This window comes from Gavia stellata, chromosome 28 (assembly GCF_030936135.1).
Source record: "Gavia stellata isolate bGavSte3 chromosome 28, bGavSte3.hap2, whole genome shotgun sequence".
Taxonomy (NCBI): domain Eukaryota; kingdom Metazoa; phylum Chordata; class Aves; order Gaviiformes; family Gaviidae; genus Gavia; species Gavia stellata.
Genome location: NC_082621.1, coordinates 6,017,267 through 6,036,707, shown reverse-complemented (window position 1 = coordinate 6,036,707; position 19,441 = coordinate 6,017,267). Strand labels below are relative to the sequence as shown.

General features: G+C 54.3%; 1 protein-coding gene across 1 annotated transcript; it reads left to right on the top strand.

Annotated features, from left to right (window-relative positions):
• Nucleotides 1-360: 360 nt before the first annotated feature.
• Nucleotides 361-15,145, top strand: DBF4B (DBF4 zinc finger B). The gene is made up of 11 exons (XM_059830596.1): nucleotides 361-471; nucleotides 5,127-5,318; nucleotides 6,457-6,507; nucleotides 7,147-7,216; nucleotides 8,137-8,207; nucleotides 8,798-8,834; nucleotides 10,823-10,865; nucleotides 11,756-11,872; nucleotides 12,113-12,239; nucleotides 12,951-13,060; nucleotides 13,641-15,145. The coding sequence occupies exons 1-11, from the start codon at nucleotides 361-363 to the stop codon at nucleotides 15,040-15,042; spliced, it is 2,331 nt and encodes a 776-aa protein (XP_059686579.1). The 3' UTR covers nucleotides 15,043-15,145.
• The last annotated feature ends 4,296 nt before the right edge of the window (nucleotides 15,146-19,441 follow it).

The window sequence follows — 19,441 nt, the reverse complement described above, 5'->3', positions numbered from 1 at the left end:
AGCGCCGCCACCGCCGCGCATGCGCACGTGGCTGCCGGCGGGGAGAGTGAAGGGGGCGCGACGGTGGCCGTGGAGGACAAACTTCTGGCGGCGCCGGCGGGAAAGCGGCGGCGCTCAGAGGATCAACGCGCCCGTGCCCGCGGACACAGAGCGGCGGTACCCAGCGGGGCGGCTCACCGGTGCTCGTGGTCGTGCCCCGCTGCGCCGAGCGCCCCGCTCCTTCCCCTCAGGAGCGGTGAACACGCTACGCCGGCTTCGCGAGGAGCGGCGGGGCCCTGCGCGGCCGCCATAGCGCCGCCGTTAGGGGCGGGGCGGGCGAGAATTTAAACGGCGGCGGCGGCGCCTCCCGGTCAGGGCGCCATGGCGGGCGCGGCCGCCCCCCGGCCTCTCCGCGGGAAGTCCTTCTACCTCGACCTGCCGAGCGGGCGGAGCGCGCGGGAGCTGGCGGAGGCCATCCGGCGCCTCGGTGGGGTGAGCGGCCGCGGCGGCGCCCGGGGCCGCCTGTGCCGGGTGACCGGAGGGCTGAGGCGGCCCCGCCTCTCTTCTCGCTCCGTCTCTCTCTCTGCTCTATTTTCATGGTTTCCTATTTTCCTGGTTGCTCCCGGTGTTGATTTGACATTGTAACGCCTCTACCCAGCTCCCCTTCCCGGTGGGCCTCACCTCACAGCCGGGGGCCCCCCCGGGGAAGGAGGCCGCCCTCCGTTGTCTGCCGCTTCCCTCCCCTCGCTGCACCCCATCGCCCCGCTGCGGGCTCTTCCCGACCCTCACGGGGCACCGTGGGCCCACCCGAGTCTGCCTGGGACCAGCTGCATCCTTGCCCCTGCCTCGGGGCGGTGGCAACTGGCTGCCTGGCCCTGGGAGGGCCTTCCAGTCAGGGGCGACTGGTAGCCAGGTGCTGGGAGGGCCTTCAGTTGATGGCAACTGGTAGCCGGGTGCTGGGAGGGCCTTCCAGTCGATGGCAACTGGTAGCCGGGTGCTGGGAGGGCCTTCCAGTTGATGGCAACTGGTAGCCAGGCGCTGGGAGGGCCTTCAGTCGATGGCAACTGGTAGCCAGGTCCTAGGAGGGCCTTCCAGTCAGGGGTGGCTGGTAGCCAGGTGCTGGGAGGGCTTTCCAGTCGATGGCAACTGGTAGCCGGGTGCTGGGAGCGCCTTCCAGTAGATGGCAACTGGTAGCCAGGTGGTGGGAGGCCCTTCCAGTCAGGGGCAACTGGTAGCCAGGTGCTGGGAGGGCCTTCCAGTCTATGGCAACTGGTAGCCGGGTGCTGGGAGCGCCTTCCAGTCGATGGCAACTGGTAGCCGGGTGCTGGGAGGGCCTTCCAGTCGATGGCAACTGGTAGCCGGGTGCTGGGAGGGCCTTCCAGTCGATGGCAACTGGTAGCCGGGTGCTGGGAGGGCCTTCCAGTCGATGGCAACTGGTAGCCGGGTGCTGGGAGGGCCTTCCAGTCGATGGCAACTGGTAGCCGGGTGCTGGGAGGGCCTTCCAGTCGATGGCAACTGGTAGCCGGGTGCTGGGAGGGCCTTCCAGTCGATGGCAACTGGTAGCCGGGTGCTGGGAGGGCCTTCCAGTCGATGGCAACTGGTAGCCGGGTGCTGGGAGGGCCTTCCAGTCGATGGCAACTGGTAGCCGGGTGCTGGGAGGGCCTTCCAGTCGATGGCAACTGGTAGCCGGGTGCTGGGAGGGCCTTCCAGTCGATGGCAACTGGTAGCCGGGTGCTGGGAGGGCCTTCCAGTCGATGGCAACTGGTAGCCGGGTGCTGGGAGGGCCTTCCAGTCGATGGCAACTGGTAGCCGGGTGCTGGGAGGGCCTTCCAGTCGATGGCAACTGGTAGCCGGGTGCTGGGAGGGCCTTCCAGTCGATGGCAACTGGTAGCCGGGTGCTGGGAGGGCCTTCCAGTCGATGGCAACTGGTAGCCGGGTGCTGGGAGGGCCTTCCAGTCGATGGCAACTGGTAGCCGGGTGCTGGGAGGGCCTTCCAGTCGATGGCAACTGGTAGCCGGGTGCTGGGAGGGCCTTCCAGTCGATGGCAACTGGTAGCCGGGTGCTGGGAGGGCCTTCCAGTCGATGGCAACTGGTAGCCGGGTGCTGGGAGGGCCTTCCAGTCGATGGCAACTGGTAGCCGGGTGCTGGGAGGGCCTTCCAGTCGATGGCAACTGGTAGCCGGGTGCTGGGAGGGCCTTCCAGTCGATGGCAACTGGTAGCCGGGTCCTGGGAGGGCCTTCCAGTCGATGGCAACTGGTAGCCGGGTCCTGGGAGGGCCTTCCAGTCGATGGCAACTGGTAGCCGGGTCCTGGGAGGGCCTTCCAGTCGATGGCAACTGGTAGCCGGGTCCTGGGAGGGCCTTCCAGTCGATGGCAACTGGTAGCCGGGTCCTGGGAGGGCCTTCCAGTCGATGGCAACTGGTAGCCGGGTCCTGGGAGGGCCTTCCAGTCGATGGCAACTGGTAGCCGGGTCCTGGGAGGGCCTTCCAGTCGATGGCAACTGGTAGCCGGGTCCTGGGAGGGCCTTCCAGTCGATGGCAACTGGTAGCCAGGTCGTGGGAGGGCCTTCCAGTCAGGGGCAACTGGTAGCCAGGTCGTGGGAGGGCCTTCCAGTCGATGGCAACTGGTAGCCGGGTCCTGGGAGGGCCTTCCAGTCGATGGCAACTGGTAGCCGGGTCCTGGGAGGGCCTTCCAGTCGATGGCAACTGGTAGCCGGGTCCTGGGAGGGCCTTCCAGTCGATGGCAACTGGTAGCCGGGTCCTGGGAGGGCCTTCCAGTCGATGGCAACTGGTAGCCGGGTCCTGGGAGGGCCTTCCAGTCGATGGCAACTGGTAGCCGGGTCCTGGGAGGGCCTTCCAGTCGATGGCAACTGGTAGCCGGGTCCTGGGAGGGCCTTCCAGTCGATGGCAACTGGTAGCCGGGTCCTGGGAGGGCCTTCCAGTCGATGGCAACTGGTTGCCTGGCCATGGCGGTACCTCCCAGGTGGTGGTAGCTGGTTGTATGGTGATGGGAGTGCCTTTCAGTAGGTGCTAACTGGTTACCGAGTGATGGGAGCGCCTTTCAGTAGGTGCTAACTGGTTACCGAGTGATGGGAGCGCCTTTCAGTAGGTGCTAACTGGTTACCGAGTGATGGGAGCGCCTTTCAGTAGGTGCTAACTGGTTACCGAGTGATGGGAGCATCTTCCAGTCAGTGGTAACTGGTTGCCTGGTCATGGGGAGCACCTTCTGGGTGGTGGTAACTGGTTGTCTGGTTCCCCCTCATCCCACACAACAGCCTGTGGCGGCTTAATTTTTTAGAGAAGTTGTGGGACTTCCAAATGCTTCCTAGAATTCAACATAGGATAAAGTAGGGTAACACCAGACAAGTCTCTTTTGTCATGTAGCTGTGTGCTTTTCTCATGGCTTTCCCAGAGAAGCCACCTGGATTCTTCCCCCTCTGAAACTGTTGTTTGGGTGGATTCATATGGCATTCTTCAGGGCCTCTCCGGATTTCCTTGATGTTGATATTGCTCATCAATTCTTTATATCTTCTCCCAAGACCCTTCAAAAAGTAGCATCACTTCAGTCACCCAGGCTGGAACTGAGGACAGGGGCTGTGCCCAGCAGCGTATTGTCCATCTGTTTCATCTTTCACTTTCCTTATGACTCTTAAGTACAGTTTGGTGTTAATAGTTGTTACTGTTTGGTTTCAAACTGTTTAATCTCTCTGTTTGAGCCACGTCTACCCCAAAACATCCTCAAGTCCTTCAATACTACACACAGGTGTAAAATACTCATTTAGCTCTTGTCATTGCTGCCAGGATCACGTGTTGGCTGTAGAGACATGTGGGGAAGCTGACTTACACTTTTTTCCCCTTTTTTTTTAAGTCACACCTTCATGCTGAACTTGCTGATTTCTTTCTGTCCTCCCCTGGATGCACCACCAACACTCAGCTCTCCTTCTCGTAGCATGTCTTACTTAGCTGTACGTCTTCAAGTCTGAGAATCGCTTGCTCCCAGAAGTCAGTTATTTACGTAGTTTGCCACACTACTTGGAAAGAATTTTAGCCTTTTGATTGTGCCTCTAGCCTCTCATCAGGCATTGTCTTGGGTCACTTCCCTCTCTGAAATGGGAGTGGGGTTCTCATAACTCTTGCTCCTGTGGAGATACTGAATTCAAGTGCACCATGGCCACCATCTGTAAAACAGCTCTTCAATAGTAATACCCACATCCAGGCCCTGTGCATTCAGGACCAAGTTAAGGGCGTCTTATGGCCTTGGACTTGCATGTGATATCTTGAACTTAGCCTTGACGTAGGGGTGGTAACACCCTGGAGCATTACTTGGATGGGGAGATTTTGATTTACACGATTCTGTGCTCGCAGCCCCCTTGATCTCCCGTAACACAAGTCACCATTGCAGGGCAGCCTGCAGTGTCGCTTGTGGCACTTCACACAGCTGAGTGCAGGATCTCGATCCGCAGGGATTCTGTAACGCAGCAGAACTGGCTTGTTCAGCAGCCGCTATTTCGGATTGCTCAGATCTTTGTCTTCCTGTGGGCTTCATACCTCTGTTAGTGCACCAAGGCTGTCTGCCTTCTGCTGAGAGTTTCTGATAAGCCTGCTGTTAGTATCCCAAATTTTGGTTTTCCTCCTCTTCCTCAGACTTCTAACTTCTATGCAAAGGCATGTGTGTGTTTTGGCTTTCTAGTTCCCTGCTGTCCTGTTCTGTGTGCAGCTGCTTGTCCCAGCTCTTCACTTTCTACTTTCTTTTGCTAAAATGTATTCTGTTCTCCTGAAAACAGAGCTCTTCCACGTTGGTGCATGATATCCAGGGCTATTTTCTCACCTACTGCTTTTTTTTCTGAAACCGTTGTTTGAGTGGATAATGGTAGACAGCGCTGTGGAAGTCTCAATCTGACGGTTCTGGTGATTACTTGTAGTGAAGCTCTAGGGTGTGCGCTCTCTGCACATCATAGGATCGCCTCTCCTTCCGTGAGACAGCAGTAAGCACTGAAAGAAGGAACTACTTGTAGAGATGAGTACTTTCAGCTGCCCCTTATCTGTGTGTGGAATTAAGCTAAAGGCAGTAGTTCTTTCTTAGCAGGACTCTTTCAGCTCAGAGTTGTTGGATGGTTTCAGAGCTGCTCTGTTCTGTCTCTTGCTGCAGGTGACTGAAAGCTTCCTAAGCAAAGAAGTCAGCTATGTGGTTTCCAGCAACAAAGAAGCCAAACGAGACAAAGCCAGGACTCGGACTGAGAAGCGGAGCAACATAACTTCAGACGATGCAAAAGCCACGAGCCCAATGCCTTCTGCCTCCAAAGGGAACCATACCAGACCTCAGCAGAAGCCACTAGACACTGTAAGAGCTATAAAGGTTTAGGCCACCTCAAAGTTTGGCCCAAGTGATCTATAGAGTAGAACCTGAGACCCGTGTTGAAAAGTAAAGTTGTTCCTGTCCTGTGCAAATACGTTGTGCAGTTTTTTCCGCTGGTCTGGTGGAAACAATCTGTACCGATGTTTGTACTGATGTTCCTCATGTCTGTGTATCATTGTCCACTCAAATGTGCATATCACAGCTTTGAGCTAGTAAATAAAGAATATCTACTCAAATGGCAGTGGAAATAGAGGGCTTGGCTGGCTTCCCAACAGAATAGGCAATCTGTCCTGATGCAGAGGTGTGTCTAGAAAATCCAGAGAAATGTAGACAAGATAAAACCAGTGCAGGTTCTGGATGCATGCTCACGGACACGGGTAGGGCAAGGCCATTGTAACCTGGGAGGATGTCTACAAGGGCAGCTTGCATGAAGGGATTTCTCTAGGTCCTATTCACCCTGTCAGAGTTGGGCTTTCTGGTCAGTAGTGCTTGTGGCCAAAGCTTCCTCCAGTGTCCTGCGTTGAACACTGGTGTCTGCTGGAAGCTGTGGCTGTGGGGAGAGCCTACTACCCCTGTCTAGGCCACGGGGATCTCTGCCAGCTGGATCTGGACTGCCTGCAGGTGGGAAGCCTGGGCTGATCTCAGGGTTTCACGCACTCAGTGTTTGTTCCCTGGTCCTTGCTCACAGTGCTATCCATTTGTCTTACAAAGAGCTTAACCTATTTGCTGAAATCATTGGCTTGCAAATGAGACCCCGTTCCCAGGAAGGACTAGCAAGGATGTTGCTAACCCCTGCCAGCAGTTGGGATGTGGCAGGCAGAGTTTCCGAGCTAAGTTGCTGCTTCCTCTTGGCTCGCTCTAGAATATTCACTGCTGTTCAATAAAAGCCGAGCCTTGGCTGAACAGCTGCTTAGTGGAGGCCTAATGGGTACCTCTGCGGTTTGCATTCCCTGGAAACGCTCAGTCCTGCTGTCTTTGAGATGAAGTCTTGGCCAGACTCTTCTCCCCAGCAGAGAGCGGGTATCACTAGAAATCATTCTTACTGGACAGCCACGCTGTCCTCAGCTTGCTGCTGCGTGGTAGCTCTTTGCTTTAATGTAGTACTTGGCTTCTTTCTCTGCAGGCTCTGATCAGCAGGGGAAAGGAACTGCTGCAGAAGGCCATGAAGAATCAGGTGAGCAGCATGTGGATGGTCTTTTCTTTAGCTGGGTGTGCTCAAAGTACTGCTGAGAGTGCAGAACCAGTGCCAGCCTCTTCTCCATAGCACCTGCCTGCTGAAGGGAGCAAATTCTGGGACTGGTAAAGGTATGAAACAGTTGCTTGTGGCTCTGCAGAATATTGTGCAGTGCTCCTGGGCACTATTCTTCACAGAACCGTGTCATCCGTCCATGTTAGTACTTCTAAGGCCTGTACTGGTGATCTGTGTGCTCAACACCAGAGAATTATTAACACAAGACCCATTGTTAGATGAATTTTTAGCCTAGAAAGAGCTAAAGCAACATAGCTGGGGCAAAAGGCTCCCCTGCAGTCCTTTCACTAATATCACAAGTGGCCAAAAGAATCTCAGTGCCCACTTAGAAGCTCATGCTGTTGCAGGGATGAAAAATTTGACCTAGATGCTACTGTTAATTTGGGGTACATAAAGCATGAGTTTGAACCTTTTCTGCTGTGTCCTGATTTTAATAACAGCTACGCAATGGTCTGTCAGTTGGGCAACATGAAAAATCTCTCTAAACTAGATTTAGAGCTGCATGTGCTCACGCAGCCATCTCTGCTTTGAGCTATACCTTGCCAAACCTCTCTGTTTGTACAGGACACCTGCAGTGGCAGCAGTATCCTCGCCAACGCTCGCCTGTGGGGAGTCCAGATCTTGCACGTGGATGGTATCCTTCTCTGTAGGCTGAAATTTAACTGTTGGTAACTAGTGATTTTTGGGACAGGTGGAGCAGAAGTGATGTAGCAAGTGTGGTACAGGAGAAGGAAGAAATTGTGAGCAATAGCCGGTACTTAACTGATGCTGTCCTGGCCGTGGCTAGCTAGGTTTGTCCTTCAAAAAACAGATTTCCTTGTGTGCATAGAACATGCTGTTGTCACACTTACAATAGCAAACACTGAGTATGTTGTAATATACTGAAGCTGTAATATTAGAAAATAGCTTGGTCAGTGCGTTAATTTGTTCCAAAAAGACCATGTTTACTAATTGACCTGGAAGTACAGATCATGGTAATGGCAGGATTTGGTCATTTTTAATTAGGAAGCACTGATGTTTGAGGACCTGTGCTGGAAGGCGCTTCCTGTCTCGGTGATGAATGGGGAGGGGGTGACAGGAAAGACAGATGGTGAAACTCTGATTCTAATAATAGGTCTGGAGTAAAAGGTTCCTCAGTGTCCAATGACAGTGACATACAGCCGTGGCTGAGCTTGTCTGGGTGTGTGATGGAGGCAGCCGCTGCTAGTACACGTTCCTGAGCAGCCAGCTCTGCTGAACCGCAGCAGTGTTGCAAGCCTGTCAGGGCTTTCAAATGTCAGGGTCTGGTCTGTGTGCTGCAAAATTCCTAACAGTGTCTCATTTCTACAGAGACTTAAAGCCAGCCTCCAGCTCTGCTAAAGAGCAAAATGGGGTACCGTCCCTCAAAGCACTCTTTCTTGGCTGCTTCTTGGGCAAATTAACTGTGTAGTGGTGATGCTCTGCCAGGTGATGGCAGGCTCAGGCGCTACGTGCTTTTCCGTGGTGCGGATGGTGGAGGGGAGCAGCTCACCTTCTGTTGTTGAGCTATGGCTCTTTGACATCCCACCTGCACAGAAATGTTGTCATATGCTCAACAGCTGCTGCGTGCCATCTCGGGAACGAGGAAACGGTGCCAGAAGACAGAGGTAACTGACTTAACTCCAGCCCATTTTGAGGTGCTGAGGATCCCTCAGTAGCTCTAAGCAATCGTTCTAGCTCTTTTAGTACTACTGGGCTAGTAAGCAGGGTGATCTCCTAGGTTTTCATCCAACATTGGGCAATCTGGTGCTTCTGTTTATTGATGGAGATGTCAGAGTTCAAAGAATTTTTCCTCTTATAAAGTGGGGGTAAAACCAGATGAGAACGAGGCAGCCGTATGTTATCAACCTTATCTGTACCATAGCTAATACTGATTTTTGACTTGTAAGGGACTAAGGGTAAAACGAAGATCATATGCAGCTAGTACGCTGGCTTTCTGAAGTATTTTTTAATACATTGGAGATGTCAGTGAGAAGGTAGGGCATAAGATCAGAGAGTGGCAGACGGTATATTGTATTTAAAGTAACTCTCGGTAACTTGGGAGACAAAACATCAGGAGAAGGTGATATAGCCTCTGATGCAGGAGCTCTGAAGTGGTGGGTGAGACTGCTGTAATCTCACTTTACTGCTCTGGGATCAGTAATTACAGTTCTGCCTGTGCTGGCTCCCATACTAAATATGTCACTTTTTCCTTTAGGCAAAATGCCTTGCATCTGGATCAAAAATTCGCAAAGGTAGGCCCTGGAAATTGTGCTCCTATTTACACTCAGATGCGGAGCTGCTTGAAGAAGCCTCGTTTAGAATTTGAAAGTCCATCTGAAACTTCAGCAATCCAAAATATGCCAACTGTTAAGGCAGTTTCTCTTGAACGGGTTTTGTAACTCCTTGTCTGAGTCTAGCTGCAGCCTCCTAATACAGCTGAGGATGTTATGCCTTTGATTTCAGGTAGTGTTTTTTTTAAAATCACATAAACCGTTCACAGCGCAGCTCACAGAATCCCGAGGCACCTGAGAACTGTGCTGCTGGCACTGCACGTTGAATCCACTGGCTCAAACGAAGTTTCGAAGAATAACGCATCCTACAGAGGAGAGCATGTTCCTCACAACCCACTCACTTCTGTTAGGCTGAAATGTACTGCTGAGACGCCAGTCTAGGGACAGCACTTCCAAAGGAGGAGGGAGGGGGGAAAAAACCAGGTTCTCATCTGCAATTAGATGAGAGCCAATTGTGGTACTGAGATTGGCACCAGTGACGTAAGTTAATTTGTGATTTGTTTGATTTTGCTCATCAGAGAGTGAACGCTCAGGAATATCTCAGAGCAAACTCCAACCTGGATTCTGTGTGTGACACTTGGAAGACTGTTTTCCAGTTTAGGGGGGAAGGTGGTGAAAAAAGGCTCGAAAAGCTGTCGGATAAGGCAGATTGTCTGCTGCAAGCTCAGAGCTCTTTGTTGCAGCACACTCTGAACCCTGCCTGGGGACGTGTGGTGACAGCTGAACCGTTTGTCACTGTTCAGCGCTCTACCATGAGAGCTCAGGACCTGCGCACCAGTCTGAGTTTTATCTGGGGCCCTAAGCATGGCCTTGCTTTCAGAAGTGCTAAGCATTTGGCAGCATTTACATGGAAAAATTGATCCTGTACTTAAATAGCTACTTTAGTGACGTAACAGCACATTTGATGCAAGCTCAGGATGAGGCTCGAGGAACTAACTGGTGAGGACAGGTGGACTCAGCCTTTCTGGAGGATGAGGTTAAAATTTCTTTGGAGAAAATAGCATAGAGTGCCAGGGTCACAAGAAAACAAAACACCTTGCCCTTCAGAGGCAATAAGGGAGGCACGAGAGGTTTGGTTTCAGGGTCAGGCAGACACCCTGTGGGAATACCTTGGTGTTCTTTTGTTTCTTAACCAGATCTGTACTCAGATTTCCAAGCTGAGCATAATGTTATCGCTTGCAAGTTGAACATACCTGTGAGACAGGAGGGACCTGGTAGCCTCTTCTTCCAGCCTGGCTCTGAAAACCTTTTCCCTGAATGCACTGCTGAGGCTTTCTTCTGCTCCCTTAATATATGTTACGCCTCTGTAGGAAGCACAGCTGCTGTTTGCCCTCCTCAGGGACCAACCAAAGGCCAGATACTGCTCTTTAGCAGTGTTCTCATGCCAAGCTTGGCTATGCAGCTTGTTGGTTTGTCTCCAGCAACTCTTCCTGCTTTGACTTAACTGTCTTGGCCTGAGCCATTCTAAACTCTGAGCTGTTCTGTAAAGGTAAAGGGAGAAAAAGATGCTGGAAGGGTTGATGCAGAGCTCTGTGCTTGTGCAACTGCTGCTGCAATTTGTTTCTTATAAACTCGTCTCTCGTGCTTGATTACATGTTATGTTGAGGATGTGTGACACTTTTTACAATTCAAGTCAGAATTGGAGGCTTAGGGTTAGGCCACTGGCTGATGTGACTGAGTAGACGTTAAAGATGCAAGAGGCTTAGCTGGATGCTCCACGGTTGGGCTGCCTCTAGGGTCTGGTCACCCTACTGAATACTCTGGAGGTGAGGGCTGTTGTAGATTACCCGAAGAGATGTTTTGGCTGTGATTAGCCATCCACTTGGCATTCATAGGTGTCAGAAGTACTGATGAGCTTGGCTTTGTAGCCCAATTCTGTTGGGGAATGAATGAATGAATAAGTAGGGAATTTGGTCAGGGCAACTTCTAACCAGCTTTCTTTCTAGCAGGAAAATTGAAGCCCCCTTTTCTGAAGGTTGAAGACCAGAGCAGGTAAACAAGGTTTTTTCTAAACGTCACAGCCAAACTATATTAAAACCTCAGGGGCTTCCAGGGAGGGAATCCTTTACCTGTTTTATTTGCAGATGGGACAGTGAATATTCTGTCCACAGGCAGAGTGTGGCTTCTCTGAAGACCCTGTTAAACACTGGGAAGTTGACACTCTCCTAGAGGGAGGCAAAAGGAGTTTAGAGAAACAATCTAGGTGGCTCATATGTCGGGGGGGGGGGGAAAGGTGTTAAACGAGACTTGACAACGGAGTTTACTTCCTTGCTCAGATTCCGTTTGTGATCCTCGGCGGGTCACTTAATCTGCTTGAGCCCTCTGAAACGAGGAAAGAGATTGAAACACATGAGGTCAGGGCCTGTAACTTGATTACAGCATCCAGCACAAGGGGATCTGATCTCTGTGGTATTTCTAACAACTCTGTAACTCTAACGGTATCCAGAGCACTAATTAATTATTCTGAAGACAACATTTGAGGCAGCTGCAGAGTTAAATATTAGGTTTTACATGCTGCATGCAATAAAGTGTGAAGAGAGAGATGTGGTCTGGGAATCAAAACCTTCCCATGCTGCTGAGTAGCTGAAAATACTGCACTGGCTGCTGCTGGTGTGCCTCGGGGGCAAAAGGTGGATTTTTATCTGAGCAGCCAAGCCTGCCTTCTGCCCAAAACATCCCCCCCCATCAGTGCTGTTACTGGGAATTTGGTTTAGTACTTCCAGTGAGAAATGGGAAATCTCTGGAACAGCCAAATGAAAGGACAGCGATAGCCAGTATCCCGTCATAAATGAGATGGCCCCTTGAGTCCCTCTGCGGGAGGGACAGCTCTCTAACCATGTTATCTCTGCCAGAAGTCTGATGTCCTGATCTGCTGCTTTCAGGCAATTTCGACCCTTCCATCACCAGTTCAAAACTTTTCCCAACCTGAACTTCCTGGCGCCCAACAGCTCCAGCCCATTTGAGCCTCTGAAAAGCCTCTCGAATTCTTGCAGAGCCGGGTAGGTTGTAGCTCCTTCTGTGCAAGTTTTTAACCCAACTCCTCTGCTAACTGCTGCCCTGCTGGTGCCTGGGATTTAGAGAATCACTTGTCTTCTGGATGGGGGTGAAAGGAGCCCTGCTGTGGGTTAAACAGCTGTAGCTCAAAGGCAGCACTGCCTCCCTGGCCCTTACGCAGGCAGCTGGGTACCTGCTGACGCTGTCGAGTGAGGGCAGGGAAGATCTTTGCTGTTACCTTGCAGGGGTGTGGAGGGCTGTCCGATGCGCAGCGAGGGGGAGAAGAGCCCCCGATCCACACCAGTCACTGTGCCAAAGAAAAAGAGGGGATTTTGTGAGTGCTGCCAAGAGACCTTTGAAGAGCTGCAGAAGGTAAAGGCTCCCGTGGGAGCTAGTTTCTTGCAAAAGTTATGGGGGCCACTCAGCGGCTTCATTAATCATGATGTGTCTGTTATCAGTACAAACCCTTTTGGAAGGAAGGTAGATTGCTATACGTACAGCCTTCGTGGTATCTCGTAGGATCAGCCTCATAGATGAAAGCCATATTATATCTGTGCTCTGACCTCCTGGTCTGCACAAACAATGGTTTTGAAGATTGGAGCATGACATGCTCATCTCTGGGGCTAGGAGAGTCTCAAGGATCATCCCGTTACCTGATCTGTAAGGTGGGAAGCCTATTCCATGGTAGTTGGGGGGCACAGGCTGATTAAAAAGGTGGGAAGAAGTTTTTTATCTCCTGGAAGATGCTAAACAATGTGGCTTTCGGAGACCAGCCTTTAGTGATAGACAGTACATATTTGGAGTCTGCATTTTTACTAGCTGCTGGGGAAAGCTGTAGGCTGCTGTTAGATACAGACACAACCTCCTCATCAGCAGGTGTCTATGGGAACAGAATACTCGCTGTAAGCAACCGGGGGTAACAGCGTTGCCTACGTTTCCCAAATCCGCTTCCAAACAACGGCTCTATCTGGTGAAAAGGCTGTTTGCCCTCTAGTCTGTTAGGCTGTGGAAAGTGGCTGTTACTGCAGATTTCCCTCCTGTGAAAGGGTAAGTGTTGCTAAAAGGGCCTCTACCACCTTCCAGCATCTCCAGAGCCCCCAGCACAAACGGTTTGCACTGGACGACTTGCAGTACGCCCCTGTGGATCATGTCATCTCACAGCTCACCAACACCTTTGTGGAGCAGTCAGCCAAGTAAGTCTTTGCGAATCCGGTAACTCCTGGAGCCGAAAAGCAGCATGGTGCCACATGGCATGCTCGTGGGAACAGGGCCTGAGTCTTGGTGCTGCTACTGGCCCCTAGCTTGTGCCCCGTGCCACGGAATCAGCCATCAGGGAGCAGAGGGCTGCAGCTGGCTGCAGGACCAACCTGGTGCATGCCAGGCAAGGTTTAGACGAACCACAGGAGATGTTCTTGCGTTTCTGTGGCTTTTCTGTTTCAGGGAACTCCCCGTGGACTTCTAGTGCCTCTTTAACTAGAAAGGGCAGCTGAGCCCATGTCTTCTGTCCCCATGTCTGTCGCAAACCCTGCTGCTCTGGTAGCACTCCTGTGCCCAGGCCCTGGGCTGTTGAGAAGGCTGAGAGATCCCTCGTGCTGCCCATCTCCTCTGCCAGCAGCAGTATCGCTGTTTGCTGAGTCTTACTAGTCTAAAATTTCTTACTGCCTCCTGAGCAAGGGCTTCAAGCACCCTGCACTGCAGAAAATGCTTCATCTTGCTGGGGGAGGGTGTTGCTAGGCCTAGAGAGAGTGAGCATTAACTGATGGTTCTTCTCAGGGTGCCGCAGTCCTGCCTGACAGATGAACACTTGGTGCCTCAAGCACAAGTTACTGGAGGAACTGAGATGCTGACAGCAGAGCTGGGAAAGGAAAGGGAACAGCCTGAGCAGGGTGCCGTGAAACTGTTAATTGATACAGAGCGTGATTGTGGCCTGAAGACCAAGGGGTGCTCCCCTTGCCTGCCCAGGGACTGGGTCAGTAATGCCGGAGAAGGAGGGGGGTTGTCAAAGAACTGCTCTCTGGGACTGCCTGTTGGAGCAGGGCTCACCAGAGGGGTCTGTGCTGCGCGTGGCACCACGGAGGAATCTGCGGTGGGGGATACAGATTTGGGCTTGGCTCCTGACCTGGGCTGGGGGACTTGCGTAGCAGCCGTTCATGTTGGAGAGGCAATTGCTTCTCCATCTGAACCTCATAAACAGCAAGTGCTTGGATCCATCAGCCATCTTCCACAAGCACTGCCTGCCTCCAGGAAACGCCAGCTCTCCTGCAGACAGAGCACCCAGGTGGGAAAGAAGCCCAGGCTGGAGCTGGGTGGTAGCCTCTCTCCATGTAAGCAGACGAACCCAGTGGATGGTGGGATGGGTGGACAGGGTGCAGGACAGATGTCTGAGCCAGGGTTGCCTGGTGTGGTGGAGGCTGGCAGCTTGCTCCTGAGCGCAAAGCTCTCCAACAGACCTCGTAGTTCCCTTGGTTTGGACCTGTGCCTGTGCAGGAACCCTGGGGACCCTGCATCACGGCCGGGTTCCCTTGAAGCTGTGTCTGTGGGTTTTGATCCCACAGAAGCTGCTGCAGGCAGCACTGTCAGCGAGTGTGGCTGGAGCAGAGCAAACGTGAGTTCCCAAGGGAAGCAGCTCGGAGCCGGGAATGAAAGCACGCGCAGAAATGTGAATAGTCCTGATCTGGAGAGCACAATGAGCAAGACCAGCTGTGCTACTGGCCGGTTGCCCTCTCAAAAACTGCCTGTGGCTGAAGCCAGATGTTGCTGCTCGCTCTGTGTCAGAGCAGTAGAAAAAATAGCACCCGAACTACCTGACCTGCCAGGCCACAGCAAAGAGCAGGCTCCATACCCTGGGCTCCTTCAGCCTCTTCCACGTAACACACAGGCTGATTATGACTTCAGCGAAAGTCCTTCCGAGTCAGACTGGGATGTCCAGCTGCTCTCCACACTAACGGGTGCCCAGAATGGCAGGATTCAGTCTGTGGACAGGGACTTGCTCGAAAGGACACATGTCAATGTGAGGGACAGTGGGTATGAGTCTCAGCTCTACTCGGTCCTGAAGCAGAAGTCAGAGCTTGCCTGGGCAGGCAAAGAGGACAAGAACTGCCGGAACTGCTGCACAGAGACCAAAGGAGCCTCTTTCCCCGTATTTGAGACCTTTTTTGGCAGCTGGACTAGTTAAAACCACCTCCTGGCTGTTCTCCGGGCCATTAGTGGGAGCCGTGAAGTGGCTGGAAAGGGATTTAACAAGCCACCCTCCCTGTCGGGACTGGGACGTACAGCCAAGAGCCAGAGTGAGGACTGTCAGCTTGCATGGTGGTCTCCAGACACTGCAGGCAACCTGGGCAGCTCTCCTGTTGGGAACTGATGGGTGATGTGGTGGTTTAACTGTCCTCGGCTCTGATAGGGGCTGGAATCCTCCCTCCTCTCTGCTGGTAATGTTTAGAGCTTCCTTCAGCTCCTCACTGGGCTGCTGACAAGATGGTCTTTCTCTGCAAGTGTCTCTTCAGCAGGAATATGCTCTTTTCCCTTCCAGATTGAGAGCATGGCCTTTCCCTCCTCTCACCAGTCCTTGGAGGTGCAGAGATCGTGGAGAGGAGGGCCCTGGGCGTGAGATCTGTGTTCTTCATGTGGTTGGGGTTTTGTTGGATGTCTTTGAGCATTTACAGATGTTTGTAACTGGTACTAAGTTGGGGTTTTTTTAGCAAACTTTTAAACTTTGAAATAAAATGGAAGATGAGATCCTGCTCTGCTGTATGCTGGGTAAAACTTGCCTGGTGGCCTAAGCGTAACTAACTCAAAATCTTGTGAAAAGTCCATCAGTAGAGGCTAGGTGACGACCGGGCAGAAGCCTTGCTGGAAAAGATCTGTGGATGATGGTGGGGCCCAAGGCTGAATAGGGGGCAGCGGTGGCTGTGGTCACACACCATCACCCCATACATGGTTTGCCCCAGGAATGTGGTCAGCAGGCTCTGGGAAGCTGTTGGTACCCCGTGCAGGGGCAGCCACGTGTGGAGTGGCCCCAGGTGAAGAAGGACGTGGAGAAACTGGAGAGCAGTCACTGGAGACTATTGACCTCACCTGGGCATGGGGCCAAGGAGAGGAGATCGCGGCTGGGCTGGCCTAGCCTTGCCAAGAGGAGGCTGAGGGGTGTCTAAACACAGGCTATCACTTCTTGAAGGACAGTTCCAAGTGGGATGGAGCCAACCTTTCAGTGGTGCCAGATGTCCCAAGCTAGGGCTTCCAGTGTGCAGGTTGGGAAAGGGAAAGGCTCCCTGCCCAGGAGGGTGGGACAGCCCTGGGCCAGGCACCCATAGCAGTGGGGTCTGTCCATCCTCGGAGATCTTCAAGCCCTGAGTGAAGGACAGCCATCCTCCTTTACTCAAGGCTTGAAGTGAAACCCTGAGCAGTTGCACAAGGTAGCCCTGCTGTGAGCAGGAGGTTGGACATGAGACTTTAGAGGCTCCTCTTGAGCTAAGTCATTCTCCAGTGCAACAGCCAACCTCTGGCTCTTCTTCACCTGGTGAAGATGCTATACAGGTTGCAAAGGGCTGAGCAAAGCTGCTGCAGGAGCTGAACCACACCAGACGTGGGGCTGTAGCAGAAGCTGGCCTCGGTTTTTTAGCAGCAAAAAGCACCTATGCTTGTCTCCTGTCTCTGACTGTGGTTCTGTCACCCTTGGGCAGGAGGAACAACAGTCTGACTCCCACTCTTTAGTCCTGGATTGTGGCTAGCGTACCCAGCCCTGCTCTTTTTTAACCCAGAACGCAGCGTCTGGCTCTGCCGTGGACATGTCCCTGTAGCTGCTCGCTGTTCAGCTGAAGGATAATCCCTGAAAGAGAGGTAGAAACAGGTTTGGTGCACCAACTGGCCGACATCTTGGTGTGCTCTGTGCCCCTCAGACAGCAGAGAGGGGTGACCTGGGCTGCAGGGTGAGCCAGGAACGGGTCCTTCCAGACAGTGTGGTGGATGTGACCAAAACTGAAGGTGGTCAGCTGTCCCCTGCAGAGACTGGGTTACCTCAGGGCAGCGTTGCTCAGGGGCGGAGGCAGTGAGCTTCCCTGGGGCGTTAGCAGAGACGGTGTTGGGAGATCAGCTGGCGGGTGAGGATGGTTCCCCTTCACCAAGCTTGGCCCTTCCGTGGAGGGGAAAGGGAGCCCTGGTTGCTGCCTGCCCGCTCCTGATGTTGACCAGTGACCTACGTCATGGGGGTCCCTGGTCTTGGGGACGGTAGGAGCTGTTCTGTGGACCCTCGAGGACCGTTCAGGCCTTGGGTCAGATGCTCTTGCTGGAGGTATGCTTGCTGTCATCTGGTGTAGACCCCCTCCTGTGAAGCACCGGTCCCTTTTGTCCCTGTGGTGCTGAGGACCGCTGGAAGAGGCCGGTGACCTTGCAGTGCAGAGCAGGTGCTGGATCAGCTCTGCTGTGCTTGATGCCGCAGGTTCCTCACCTCGTTGCTGCATTTGTGGCTAATTATTGCGTGGAGGAAGACGAAGGCCTGAGGGCAGCAGGTCATGGCTTCAAAGCCCTACCTGCGCCCTGCTGAGCTTCGCTGGGAGGGAGGCATGGGGCTGATCCGGGCAAGGTGTGCCCTGGAAGTGCCACTCGGCAGCTGGGAACTGCTGCAGCGTGGCCAAGGAGACGATCGGTGTTTCCCAGAGCCTGTTCCCCCGTGCAGCTGTCTGACAAAACCCGCGTGGGAGACGCTTCCCCGCACGCGCACGTGCCAGCCCCCGTGCACGTGGGGTGGGGGGGATGCTGTGGGGGTGGATGTGAGCCCCCCAACCTGAGCGTGACCCCTCGGCGGCTCCTCTGTGCTAAAACCAGGCTGAGATGAACCTGCTCCCCTCCATCCTGGAGTTGCTGCAGGTTTCACTTCGTTAAGGCTCTGCAAAGCTTTGATGGTAACGAGGTGAGCGGCAGAGCTTGGGGAGGGGAAAGGAGGAGGGCTGGGGCTTATCCCCCTCCCTGCTCCCCAACCTCCGGCACGTCCCGGCCCTGTCCTGCCTTCCCTTCACCCCTAAGTGCTTCTGCCCCCCGACTTTTGCACAAAAGTGATGAAAAACGAAGCGGCCGCTGTTAACCAGGGTGTTCAAGGTGGTTTTTGGCGGGGAGGGGGCCCGTTGCACTGCCGTGACTCGCTGCTTAAAATGCTCAACAAACTTCCCGGCAAGGGAAGGCTGGTGCTTCGGCTGGTGGCTTTGAGCTGCAGAGCTGCCACCGGGTACCCAAAGACTTTTGTCACCAGCGGGCACGTGAGTCCTGTGGCGAGAAGGGAGCGGGCGCAGGGGCTCCGGAGGAAGATGCTTGGAAAAGAGGGGGGTCCACTGGGAGGGGGGACACATGCCAGTGTGGCTCCTTGATGCCCCAGGGCGAGGGGCTGGGTGCTGGCACGTGCAGCAAATCCTTTCCCTGGGTTCCTCACGGCGGTGGAAGGTGCTGGGAGGGAGGAGGTGGGGTGCAGCGATGCTGCTGGGAGATGTGGGGAGCCCCCTCCGGGTGCTGACTGCCCCAGGGAGGGGGATGGAGCCTGATCCGAGGCGGCACGGGAGGGGTTGAGCCAGGGTGGTAACACAAAATGGGTCAAAAAGGTTTAAAGGTGGGATGAGTTGTCCTGGATAAGGGGTGTGAACTGGGGGTTCAGGACCCCCAACTTGGTCTTTTGGGGGGGCTCTGGGGCCTTCCCAGGGCGGCTGGCCTCTGGGATGAGCTGGGGGACACCGAAGTACCTCAATTCCCCCACCACGCCGGGGCACCGTGGTGGCCGAGCCGTGCCCCTCATCCGCCGGCCGAAGGCAGGCAGGGGCTGCCCATCGCCATCCGCGGGGGCACCCAGCACCCGCCTGGCTACGGCCCTGAGCGGCCCCTGGGGAGCAGGGCTGGGGCTGGGGATCTGCAGGTCACTGTCCCACCTCCGGCCCCATCTCTGCAACAGAGGGATGAGTGCCCCCCTGCACTGTCCATCACCTGTGGGCTCGGAGCCCACCTGTGCCCCCCAGGACAGTCCCTCCCGTGGGTGCCCGCAGCGGTGCTGCCTCCCCCCGCGGGGTCTGAGCGTCACCTTCCCACGGTGCTGTACCCCCCCTCCATCCCACAGCTGTAGTAAACAGGAGTTTACTGGGGCTTTTCTCCCTCCAAAATCATTCCATTATCCCCAGGTGGGGAATGTGGCCCTGCAGCATCCCCCGAAATCGGGGCAACCCGAAGGGGGGGTCCTTGTTTCTGGTACTTTCTGAGGGTTACGTCTGGCTGTGGGTGGGGGGGACCCCACAGCACCCCCTGCATGACAGCACCCGCCCACCGGTGACATCCAGGATTGACCCGCTTCCCCAAGCGCCATGGGTGCCAGCACCCCCCTGTTTCAGCATCCTCCCCCGGGACCCCGCAGCCAACACCGGCACCAGCTGGGCACCCAGGACCTGTTAGGGACTCGGGACCAGCTGGGGGGGCTCAGTACTGGTTGGGGGGCTTCAGTCCCAGCTGGGGGGCTCTGGTACTAGCTGTGGCCTCTGACAATGGCTGGGGGTCCTGGTACTGGTTGGGGCCTCGGTACCAGTTGGGGGCTCCAGTACTGTCTGGAG